The 12,596-nt window shown below is 38.5% G+C and overlaps 1 protein-coding gene across 2 annotated transcripts in view; it reads right to left on the bottom strand.

Annotated features, from left to right (window-relative positions):
- The window catches only part of GC (GC, vitamin D binding protein), a 38,702-nt gene extending 26,326 nt beyond the window's left edge, over positions 1 to 12,376 (bottom strand). For both annotated transcript variants that reach the window (XM_006094396.3, XM_014460637.2), the window contains exons 1-2: positions 12,294 to 12,376; positions 452 to 521 (exon numbers count right to left, since the gene is read on the bottom strand). In XM_006094396.3, the coding sequence (XP_006094458.1) occupies positions 452 to 521; positions 12,294 to 12,342 (119 nt within the window). In that variant the 5' untranslated portion in view covers positions 12,343 to 12,376. The remainder of the gene's footprint in view (positions 1 to 451; positions 522 to 12,293) is intronic.
- Between the last annotated feature and the right edge of the window lie 220 nt (positions 12,377 to 12,596).

Below are 12,596 nucleotides of genomic sequence, written 5' to 3'. Positions count from 1 at the left end.
TTTTAAAGGAATAGTGCACGTATTTTCTTGATGAATGAATAGAGTATAAGGTTGCCTTTCAGTTTTGTTCTAGGTAAACTGATCTTGTAAAGTGGCAGGAGTTGAACTTGAGAGTTCTATCAAAACAGCCTCATGTTCGTTCTTCTCTCAATGAAGCTGCTCCGTACCCTGTTGCCTTTGTTTGCCAGTCCTAGCATGTACTGTTTGCATTTTAATTTACCTTAGGAAACTATTGCTTAACAAATTTTTAGACCACAGCAATGATAGTTCAACTGGAATCTTTGGATGTCCTCCATTTGCCTGCCTCCTCTGCCTCCTTTGACCCTGGGCTCTATCCTGTTAATCTTATCAGAAATCGGTTCAGCCCTTCATGCTGAGGTGAAGTTAACCTTACATGCAGTTTCATTCAAGGTCAAGTAACCTAGAGGGTGAGTGAGTGCTTCATACTTACAAAGCTGTGAAGTCATCTTTTCCAAAATTGATTAATTCCTTGCAGACTTTATCCTTCTCATATTCTCGGCCTAGGATCCAAAAAAACAAACAAAACAAAAACAAAAAACGTTTTGTTTCTATTCCCTTTTAATTAATGTTTCATTAAATGCATATGTATAATGGGATCCTTTATGTGACTTATCTGTGGTGAAACTAGCATTTTTCTATATGCAATTCCATTTTTTAGTGCCTTTCTAGCTGTTTTATAAAAGTAGATCAGAATTTTATGGCATGCTATAAATCTTAATGGATAGTAGAAAAGAGTGATCTAATACTGAAAGTAAAAAAGTCAAATGATTATCAGAGCCTATTGTTGTGTCAATCATTCTCTTAGGTCCCATCTTTATAATAATGCTAAAATGGGGCATTTTGTTCCTCTCTTCTTTATCTTTGTTTCACCTAAGCTCTCAAAGGTGGGGAGGGGGAAAGAGGACAAAAAAAATAAGTAAGTGGAGAGAGTGTCTACATTCCTAAGTGAAGAGCGACCCCTCTGATGCAGGACCTTGAAAAGGAGTGTGTGAGAACTGCTCTATTACCCATCCCCAGACTGTATAACAGAAACCTAGGAATTCCGCTGGGGCAAAAGATGAAAATTAGGTAAAATGTTTTTTTGGATAAAGTTGTCAGTGTGGTGGGTTTGGGGGAGTGGAGGGGTGTGCTTCTCCTCATTTCAAGTGTAGTAAAAGGGGCTTCGAGCACAGACCTTGATAGGTGACCCTTGGAGCGTGAGGTACAATGGACGGGTGTCTGATTCAGACTAGAGAAAGCTAAAGGGTTGGGGGCGGGGGCTGGAGCAACAAAGGAGAGGGTTGTGAGTGGGAAGCTTTGCTGAGGCTTGTGGACCCGATATGGGTCAAATAGGAGAGCGAGTTGTGTTGCTCTTCTCTTCCCTCCCTCCCCCAAAGGGCTGACTAGAGGACAGTGGGCCGCCAACTGTGGGATACCTCTGTGCAGAGGCAGGCAGTTTGAAATCAGAGGTCTGAAGGTCAGTTTTGAGGTGTTAGCTGGATGTGAGAGATCTCCAAGGATGATGAGAAAGATCTCCAAAGAAGCCACAAAGAAAATGTCGACATTGAACATCTCCCATAACCAGAGGAAACAACACTAGCTCACTAAGCTGCCCAGTGAGCTAGTGTTACTTTTTCCTGCTCTTAGCTCTTCTGCTGGCTTCTTCCTTCCCTGTGTTTGAGGAACCAAAAACAGCCTAGAGAGTGGGAGGAACGTGTACCTGTCCCTCTTTGGCACCACAGGCAATGGGACTGACCGGGGCCTGATCTTGTGTAATAGCTTCACCTTTAAGCAAAGTTGCACATTTTGGCTATTAAACACAAACAGATATTCCCACGACTATTATAAGGTAGTTATTTTGAGGTTCAAAGAGACCAGAAGACATTTTATTTGAGAGTGAACAGAAAAATCATGGAACTTACTCTTTAGTCCACTCAAGAGACTGGGAAGAGCTAGATTGCTCAGGTCAGGAGGAGAGTTTTCTACTGTTTGTGAGACTCACTTGTTCAACACACCTATTCCATATGCAGTGTGTGTGTGTGTGTGTGTGGGGGGGGAACATGGAAGGTAGCCAGTGCTCTTCCCTATGTCATTATGCAAATAAGTCTAGGACATTTTCCAACACTCTATGGTGCTTTTTCTTTAAAAAAATATTAAAAAGTATATAAATGACTCAGATTCTCTTCTGAGATAAGTGGTTTTAACTTTTAGTGATTTATCTTCCTGACTTTAAATAGTAGGAAATCCATCTCAGGTGATGGCAATTGCTGTCATGCCTTCATCACCCAGATGTCCTCACCTCCCTAACAGTTACAGTCTGTGAGGGTAGACATTTTTGTTTTATGGTTTAGAATGAATGTGATTGGATACAGACTAGAGAAGATACCTCCCCCTCCTCCTCCTTCTCCTCCTCCTCCTCCTCCTCCTCCTCCTCCTCCTCCTCCTCCTCAAAATGATTCTCTGTAGGATTTGTTAGATTTACTGGTGCAAACTACCCATAGAGTAATCTGTTGCACCTTGTATCTTTCAGGTGAATGACTCAAAGTATAGTACTGAGATGAGAAGAGTCAGAACTAAGGACAAAGACATTCTTAAGCAGCACTTTGTAATAAGGGACCAACTAAAATACCATAAAAATAACACAGAAGAACCCACATGTTCAAAACCTCTTATTTTGGAAACTAGGACAAACAGTAGGATTGGTAACACTAATAGTCAGTGGACTACAGAAAGCCGCTTGTATCTGAGAACCTTTAAATCTAGCACACTTCCCAGAATTTATTGACTGGTTTACAAAGTTGGATATTGTCACAGTTTCAAAAGGTCAAAATAAGGCAGAAAATGTCCATTAATCATTGATGGTATTCTGTGGGACTGGAGAGAAGGCTATACAGGGGAAGAACTGAAGGTAGAGCTGTCCTCCTGGAACGAAGAGCTGTCACCTCTGGATGCCTGCAGAGTGGTTTTAGGCTGCTCTGAAGGTAGAGCTGGGAGAAGGCGCTGGCAGGAGACTTTGGTTCAGTGGCAGACCTTGACTGTAGCCACGGCTAAATGCTAGCTGAAATGGCGAACAGCCTCTTGGAGAAGTGAGTGTGGTTTGTTACTGGAAATATTCAAATGGAGCTTAAATAACCATCTATATGACAGATTCCTGATTTTAGTACAAGATCGTATCCTCTTGATGACTAAAATCACTTCAAAGGGATTACAAAATAATCCCTTTTAGAAGTAGTAAGAAATTATATGGAACCTTTTTACCCCAAAGCTATGTTTACAAAAAATAGCTCTTTCTCTGTTTAATGCAGAGGCGCTAACTTTGTTAATAAAATCTCCCTGTAAAATTGCAGAGATTATTTTTTGTTAATACTTTTCATCATGGCTACTCAATAACATTCACAGTGGGAGCCTGTATGCAAATGAGGCCTCTGATAAACCTTTTCAGAAAGAATTTGTTTCTAACCTGTCAGAGTTGGATTTCTCACTTCAGCAAAAAAGTAGTTTTTATTCAGTGTGTTGCAGGAATGTGTGAGTATATGTGAATGTAGTGTAAATGACCACTATAGATTATCTATCCCTTGTTAAATAGCTTTAATGAAATCAACTACTTGTGTTTGCACCAAAGTACATTGGAATCCACAGGTTTTATGTAATGCTTTCGCTAGAATACAAAATTATTAGAGGGAAACGGAAAACTAGATTGACTATATAAGATTTAAAATGGTTTTGAAGCCATTTTTATGGGAACATTCAGCTTTGGGCATCACAGAAGCAAGGAGGAAGCCCAAAAGGGAGGCATTGAGAAAATTCAGAATGAAATATATAAAAAGGTAACACTGCTCTTACAAAACCTACCTGCAGAGGGAGCTGTTGCGCCATGTGTCTTCCAGGTGGAAGACTCGAAATATATCTCTGATTTAAAAATTTTATTTATCCGAAGAGAACATATACTGCTTATAAGATTAGCAGGCAAATATGCTAATCATTTTCTCATCTTCCAAAAAAAATGACAAATACTGAAGTTAATTTGCAGTGTGATTATTACAAATTGATTTCTATTCCATGGAGTACTGCTTAATAAAATTGTTTTTCATCCCAGTTGAGCAGACGTTGATTCATATAATTAAATTCTATCTTGAACGAATTGTAAATGGCATCCTGTATTCTTTAATGTGCCACGTGGTTTTAAAGCGGGCAATCTGGACTTTGACGTGGCTCCAGTAAATATTGGCATAATCTCAGTGACACTGGTGAAATCTTTTTCTCACAGTGACCTTTCGGCATTAAATGTTTACACATTTCATTAACAGAATTTTTGGTTTTTGCAATAACGTGTCTCATTTCTACCTGTATTGTGCAACATTCTGGTAAGTCATGTCTCATTCTGGAATTTTGAAAAGAAGTTAGATTTACTTTCAGAAACTCTGTTGTGCTCCATGCAACTCACCTCTTCCAACACAGCTGACATATTCATGCATGCATGCAACAGACATGCCTAAAAGATTTACTCTGTGCCAGACATAGGGTACAGTATTGAATGTACAAATGAAGAGCAAAATAGACACATCTCTGCCCTCATGGAGCTGCTAATCTATTGGGGATAGACAATAAGATACTGTCTTGGTACAAACACCACTTTAAAAGGTATTTTGACTGCTTTAACTATTGCTGTTATAATCTTTCTCTGAAAGCAACTTGGTCCCCTAGAAAAGCTGTTTGTATACCAGGAGCGATCGGTGGACCCTAAATAACACTGAATTGAATACATGCTGATACAGAAAGCTGGGAATTGTCTTGTGTTGCTGCTTTCCTATTTTGTTCAGAAGAATCATGGCGTTTCAGATCCCTGCTGGGCATTTTATATTTTTGCAATTTCATTTCTGTGGCATTTTTATTTCTATTCTGCGCTGACAGGCTCGTCTATGTCAGCAAAGGTCAGTATATTTGCTTTTGCTTTTTAAATTTTATCAATAAGATTCTGGTTTGCAGTGCTTATTAAGCAGTTGGACTAGATATTGGTGATTTAGGAGTAATGATTTTATTTGAGAACTTCAACATTGCTGGCCTGGTTTAGGAAGCTGGCCTGAATATTGGAGCTAAAGAAAATTATAAATGTATCACTAGAAACGCTTTCTTCAATGAAGAACTAGTAATCAAGTTAACATTTATTCCATTTCAGGCTTTTTCCTTTGGTTTCATCTCCTTTGATGTTTTTCATCTTTATATGTAACATTACTCTGGTTTTTCATATTGATATTGATGTTTGCAGGCAGGTGTGCACTTTTCTGAGTTTGAATCGATGGGAAGAAATTCAATTCTTTTAATACTAAATCCAGAGGTCTACATGACATCTGCCGATTAACTACTCTAGAGGAAATTAAATGTACCTCTTAGTATGCCATCAGTGGAACAAATGGGGCCTTTTTTTCAGATCTTGAAAATTTTAAAACAGTAGAATATGTAGAATAAATGGGTTAGTTGCCCAGCTGCAATAGTGACTTGATAGCCACTCAAACTAATGTCTTTGGGTTCATCATGGGTAGTAGCCTGTATAGATGATATATTCTCCAAAGTCCTAAGGAGGCATTATTTTCCATGCATCTCATTCCACCTCCCATTCCCTTCATAATTTGGGCACTTTCTCACCCCTGCAAACGCATTTGTGGAGGACAATAAGGGAGTAAATTTGGGATGGGTGAGGCTGATGTCCCCTGCATCCTGACTTGGGAAACTTAGAATGCATTGCAGGGCTGCAGGGCTTATTTTTTAAAGCAATAGAAGAAGAAATAATATCAGGATAATGGTTCACATTTGAGTACCAACAATTAGTCAGGCATTGTTCCAAATATTTTACATATTATCTCAATCACAAAAATCCTATGAGATTCGTAGTTTTCACAGTTCACTTCCAATATTTACTACACATTTTTTGTGTGTCAATTTAAGAACTTCATCTCTGTGTATAAATTGTTTATATGGAAAATTGTGTTAATATCCAAACAAGCAACATTAACTTTTTGGAGCGTATTTTATCGGTGGGTTTGAGAATTACTCTTAGAATTCAGTATTCTGTTTATGGTATTGAAAGATTCTTTATTATTCCTGCCCTTCTGAGGTCTTAATTTGTAATTACAAGTCCTGGAAACATTCATTCTTCCTCTTCATATTCCCTTTATTTATTTATTTATTTATTTATTTATTTATTTATGTTTTTAAAGATTTGTTATTAATTTTTATAGAGAGAGAGGACGAGAGAGAGAGAGAGAGAGAGAGAGAGAAACATTGAAGCGAGAGTGAAACCTCAATATGCTGCCTCCTGCATGCCCCCTGTGAGGGATCTAGCCCACAACCCGAGCATGTGCCCTGACAGGGAATTGAGCCAGGAACCTTTCAGTGCACAGAAGGATGCCCAGCCAACTGAGCCACACTGGCCAGGGCGATATTCCCCTTTTAAAGACAAGGTTGTAAGGATTGTTAAACCTTACAAATAGAAAGGTGAGCAGGATGGCTGAAAGCCTGTCTAGTGCTTTGGTTTTTGTGTAGACAGGGACATATAGTAATACTTACTAGGTACTTGCAAATAGACCTTAAAAAGCAGGCCAATACTAAAATTTCCTTTAAGCAAAATTATCTTATTTTCTATAGAAATTCCTTTAGTGCAACAATCATATTTTTAAGTCTTGTGTGCTTGGCATTATTCTGGACACACATGAATTTTCAAAGAGCCAATTCACTAAGCATTATGAAATCTGAAGAAAGTATCATTCAATAAGGAATGGCAAAGTCATATTTCCATATTATATACATTTGAGTTGATATAAACAGGAAGTACTGATAATTCTGCTTCATTGGCTAGTTATGGACTCTTTTTTAAAAAAAAAACTTTTTAAATGTATTGATTTATTTTAGAGAGAGGGAGGAAAGGGGAGAGAAAGAGGAAGGAGGGGAGAGACAGACACAGAAAGTGAAACAACAAGAGATACAGAGAGAAATGTTGATTTGTTGTTCCACATATTTATGTATTCATTGGTTAATTCTTGTGTGTGCCCTGACTGGGGATAGAACCTGCAATCTTAGTGTATCAGGATGATGCTCTAACCAGCTGAGCTACCCAGCCAGGGCCTGCACTCTATCCCTTGACTAAAATAATTTAGAAAATGTTGGATACAGATGATTTTTCTTTTCCTATCCATCCATACATTACAATGGCTATTAAAACTGTATGATTTCTATTTACTCAGTTAACCCAGTGGCAAGGCTATATTATATATTTATCACTGTCTGTCTCTATTATCATAGATGTTTTTTATGAAGATGATACCTTGAACCATTTAAATGCATTTTTAAGTCCAATAGGTTACCATAAATGGCATTATTTTATAAAGAGAAACTTCCTTTTTAAATGTTAGTAATCATCCTTTTCTATTATTAATAAAATTATTTCTATAAACGTTTTACAAGGCCAAAACAATTCTATAGTATGTAATTATTATGCTGAAGTACCAACAAACTTTTTTTCCTTAATGAAATACAATTTTCCAAAATCCAGTGAGAAATTGAAGACTCATTATTAGGCACTATCCATGCAAGAATGGCAAACTTAAAGGCCCCTAGGATCGAGGATCCAAGAGAAGAAAGGAAAATGCCCAATGTCCAATGTTGTTTCCATGGTTCTAGTAAAAAAGGGTCTAGACTTGGGGTGGATTTGTATTAGACAGCCTGATCCCTGTAATCTCACCAAAATAGTATCCTGATTTGTAAAAAATATAATCAGTTCATTTATGGACTCCATTTATCACATTATGCCAGGTTTTTATTGTATTTTAATAATATGAATTAGTTGGGCAAGGGATGGGAGGTAAGGATTAGAGTAGGAAGCCATTACAATAGCCCAGTAAAGGGGAACGAGGGCCTGGATAAGGACAGCGTATGGAAACGTCAGTGGAAATGGGTTTGAGTGGTGTGTTCACAGGCCTGGAGAGCCAGGCATATGCTGGCGGTAAAGGAGGAGACAAAAAGGATGCTGAGGAGGTTTCTATAGTCGAGTGCTTTGTACAAGTCTGAGCCACTTCAAGGCTGAAATTTACACAGCGTGGAAAGATTGAATAGGGCTAATAAAAATGAATTTAAAAATCCAAGAAGGCTGTATAGGACTGAACATAAATGATTCTGATAATGTGGTGTCAGGAAGAAAGGGAAGTTAGGAGACAGAGACAGTTTTATGGGATAGCGATGAACGGGTTTTTGGACTGGATGAGTCATAGTAGGCAGCATGAACTTCACTAAATTCCCTTTACGTTGGTGTTAGTGACTGGTTATTTCTCTTGGTTTTTATTGAAAGATTTTGAGGTATCTCAAATAAGGGCAGCAGTGATAACATTGCCTTGTAAACTCAACTGATAAAATTCTGGTTCTGCCCAAATTCTACATTTTATATTCTACATTTTAATTTGTTACAATAAACAAATGAACAGCTGGTGATAGGGTCAGATGACGAGTGCTAAAAAATAAATAAAGCATGGTACAAGGACAGAAGAAAACGGAGTGGTAGGTGCTATGTGAGATAGGTTACTCAAGGAAGCCATCTTTATACATGAACGTGGAGCAGACACCTGAAGGGAGTGAGGAGAGCCATGTGGATATCGGGGATCAGTGCTCTAAGAGGAGGGAGGAGCTAGTGCAAAGCCCTGAAGTACATAGAGAGGCCGATAGTGTCGGGGCCAGTGTGGCTAGAGCAGAGTGAACAGGGGTGAAATTGGAGAGAAAATTGGACAGCAGTGGGCAGAATAACGAAGTTAGGTGACAGTAGATTCTGGGGGAGAGGGTAATCAATTCTTTTTAAGGATTTTAAAAATCTCCTTCCCCTAAAGATTAATCTTATGGCCTTTTAAAGAGTGTGCACACTTGTCCCTATTCCACACACAGGATGGTGAGTGAAAACCTCGCATTGCACCTCACAACAGTGAAGTGTGACATTGCTCTTGATTTCTGGGGAGGTTAACGTTGCCTTTGATGGTGAAGTTACCTATTTCTCTGGCTTCAGCTGTTTTCCTGTTCGCTCTTGGCTAAAGCCTCTTTTATGCTTTTACTCTGGGCATGCTTGTCCCTAGCTCAGGACTTTTGCACCTGCATTCCTTCTGCTTGAAACTCACTTTTAGCTCTTTAAACAGCTGTGTCCTTTTTGTCACATAGTTCTTGCATTCTACATCAACTCCTTAATAACCATTATGTAGGTTTGGCAGAAAATTTATAAAGATATTTGGGAAAACAGAGAGGATATCTACTTATCCTAAATTATTTCTCTCTGGCATTCTGTACAGCTGTGTTCCTGAACCAAACTAAAGGCAACTTTAATTTTCAAGTGGTTACTGTTAAAGGGGCAGGCAACTTGTAGAAAAGAGAAACGAGGTGATTCAGTGGTGGCTTGGGAGATTGGGAAAGCCCACACTGTCTAGGGCTGCTTTAAGAGGCAAATGGAAGAAGGGGAAATACAGCTTACCCACAACTTTCTTGCTATTTGGTATCATGGTTAGTAAAAATATATATGCTAAGAATGAAGTGCTTGACGAAAAAATGAACATGTTCATAGTAAATATCCTGTTCTTGACAACAGCTCTTATGAACTGCAATAACATACTCCCGGTTAGCATTACCTCCTTGTTAATTATAAAGCTGTGTCAGCAGCCTTTGCTTGTATTTTGGGAAGAGGGGAAAGTACATTATAGATTAGCACTACATTCATCTCAGTCCCAGGGAAAGAAGTCAGGTGGAGGCAACTGGCAAACACTGTTGTTTTGTTTTTCAAGGGGTAGGTATATTGGGTGTTGTCTTATGACTCCATCCAGATTCTGTGCATCTCCCCAGAAGCACAGAAGGGTTTGTGGACTGTATCCCCAGTGCTGTTGGGTAGGAGAGGACTGGCCTAACTGGGGCTGATGTTCATGCTGAGCTACAGCAGTATCCATTATAGACCGGAAATATCCAAAAATGCTCCCATAGGATATAGGCAATTTAGGGAAAAGCCAATACATTTGGGAAACTCTGGGTTAAGTAAGGTTTCTTTCTTACAGGACTTCTCAGAACCTTTGGGAAAACAAACACAGTGATTGTGAACCAACCAAGAGGGACTAATGTATAGCTTGTTTCTTAAATGTGTTTGACCATAGAGACTTTTTTCTAAGATGAGTCTTGAGTGAAATACTTTTAGAAAAGGTGGTCTAGACAAATGCTGTGGGTGGTCAGTTAGCGATCTAGAACTGTAACAGGCAGAGAAAACTGCAGCTCTAACAATCCTCCACCATCCAATCCTCCTCCACCTCTCAACTCTTTTAATTCATATACTTTGCAATTTTCCCCAAGGGCACACTTCTAGCTTCCAGGTATGTTGCTGACTTAGTATGTGGGGTTGGGGAACCTTTTTTCAGCCAATGGCCATTTTGATATTTAAAAGGTTATTTGGGGGCCATACAAAATTATCAACCTAAAAATTAGCCTGCTATATTTGGTCAAACATTTAATTAATTCACCCCTAGTGCCTTGGCAGGGCCAGACCAAATGATTTCACGGGCCTTATATGGCCAGCGGGCTAGCTGTTCCCCACCCCTGGAATAGAGGACTGAAGGGTCAGGACCCCTATAGCCAAATATTAAACATTGGTTACTTGCAAATGTATTATATATGTCTCAGGGAATATCGTCAAACCTATGGCACCTGCGTGACGAGAAGTTTAGACCTTCAAGCAAGCTGACTTTAGCATCCATTTCATCAGAGTCAGAGGATGTTGAAGGATGTCAAAATAGAGGCTGCAGAATTCTCTGTTATTCTTCAAAGGACACTATAACTCTTTTAGGTGAAGGCAATGTACACTTACTGAGTCAGCAGTCCAACATGGAGACTCATGTCCCACCTTATAACATCCACATATAATTCCAGGTCCTAGCCATTACTGAACCTTCTGGTGTTTTGAACATCCTGATCAACACTGCTGCAGTAGGCATTTTCAGGTTCAGATACTCCAGGGAAACCCTTGGGCAAAGGAATAAGCTTTCAGGGTTTCTTGGGTGTTGGCCTATTCAGAGGTCTCTTAGGGGACACAATTTATGTTACTTATTTATACCCCAGTACATCTCAGACTTTGTAGTCTTACTTTAAGACCCATAGCTTACTTAAAATCTATTGGTGAATGAGACAAAATTTGTACAACAAAAGTAAGATCAAGGAAAAGTTAATGTAAATAGAATAAGTCAAGAGTGAGATTATTTATGTCACATTTAATACCAATAATTCCTAGACTATACATATTTTATTCCACAGGTTAAATACATTACTAATATGAATATTAATGTATCACTTCAGTGAGACTGACAGTACTAAGTGAAAACTAATTCCTCAAAGCTGGATGAATGCAGATTCCTTACAGGTATTTAAGCATCATCCAGAAAAGTAAATTGAAACTGATTATGGAAATTTCCCAAGCTGAAAATTTTATAAAGTTGTATACTTCACATAATTTCAACCTGTATCATTTAAAAAGATTTTTAAACATTGCTAAAAGATGAAGAGACTATTTGAAGAATAATCTTAATAAAATATAGCTCAATTATCTTTGATAATCATGCTTCGTGGCCATTAAATTATTTTATGTGGGATATTTTAGAAACTACAATGTATTTTCAAATATACATATGGGGTTCCTCTAAGAGACTCAAATCTCAGTTGATCTTATTGATATGGTATATTATGCTCTCAGTGGCAATAAATATTTAAAATCTGAAAAAAATTGCTCATGGATGGATCAAAGCCTCCATTTGCATTTCTTCTATTAACTAAAACGATTCTAATTTTGCCCTGGCTGGGTAGCTCAGTTGGTTAGAGTATCGTCCCGATACACCAAGATTTCACATTCAGTCACAAGTCAGGGCACATACAAGAATCAACCGATGCATACATAAATAAGTGGAACAACATACTGATGTTTCTCTCTCTCAAATACATTTTTAAAAAATATTCCAATTTCAAAACATTCTCCGCGGTCTTGGTTATCAAAAGAGCAGGAAAGGATAATTGACAAATAATGTACTTTTTCTTCCTTTCATGAGATTATCTTGATGTCTTGGCTATTCCAGTTGAAAGCTCTAAGCCACATTTCAGCTCAGATTAACCCTGCTTTGATTCTTCTCTTCCTAACATCCTCGCCAATTACTCTGTATTTCACGTTTGTATACTTTTTTAAAGTGGCGACAGACAATTAGACTGGTAAGAGTTCTTGTAAATGGTCCCAGCACGGGAAGTCTCACCTCTTTCCAGAGCATGCACGGTGAGCAGGAGAAACAGGATCCTCTTCATTTCCCGGCTGGCAAGTCCTACAGCACCCTGTTTCCTGCAGGTAACCCAGAAAAAAATGGCAGCTAAGAGTAACCAGTCCCCTTTTAGTAAGCTTCCCGACTATGAGCTAATCAATCATTAATCTCTATACAGAAGCCAGGGCATCCTTGGCCCGCAGAGATAAAATAATATCAATATCAAGGTAAATAAACACCCTGGCGAAATGTGACACATGACAGCATTTCTAATCATTAACTTGGTCAAACTGCAGAAGA

The sequence above is a fragment of the Myotis lucifugus genome, unplaced genomic scaffold (genome assembly GCF_000147115.1).
Source record: "Myotis lucifugus unplaced genomic scaffold, Myoluc2.0 scaffold_136, whole genome shotgun sequence".
Lineage (NCBI taxonomy): Eukaryota > Metazoa > Chordata > Mammalia > Chiroptera > Vespertilionidae > Myotis > Myotis lucifugus.
The sequence above is the reverse complement of the archived record's forward strand: the minus strand, read 5'-3'. Positions and strand labels throughout refer to the sequence as shown.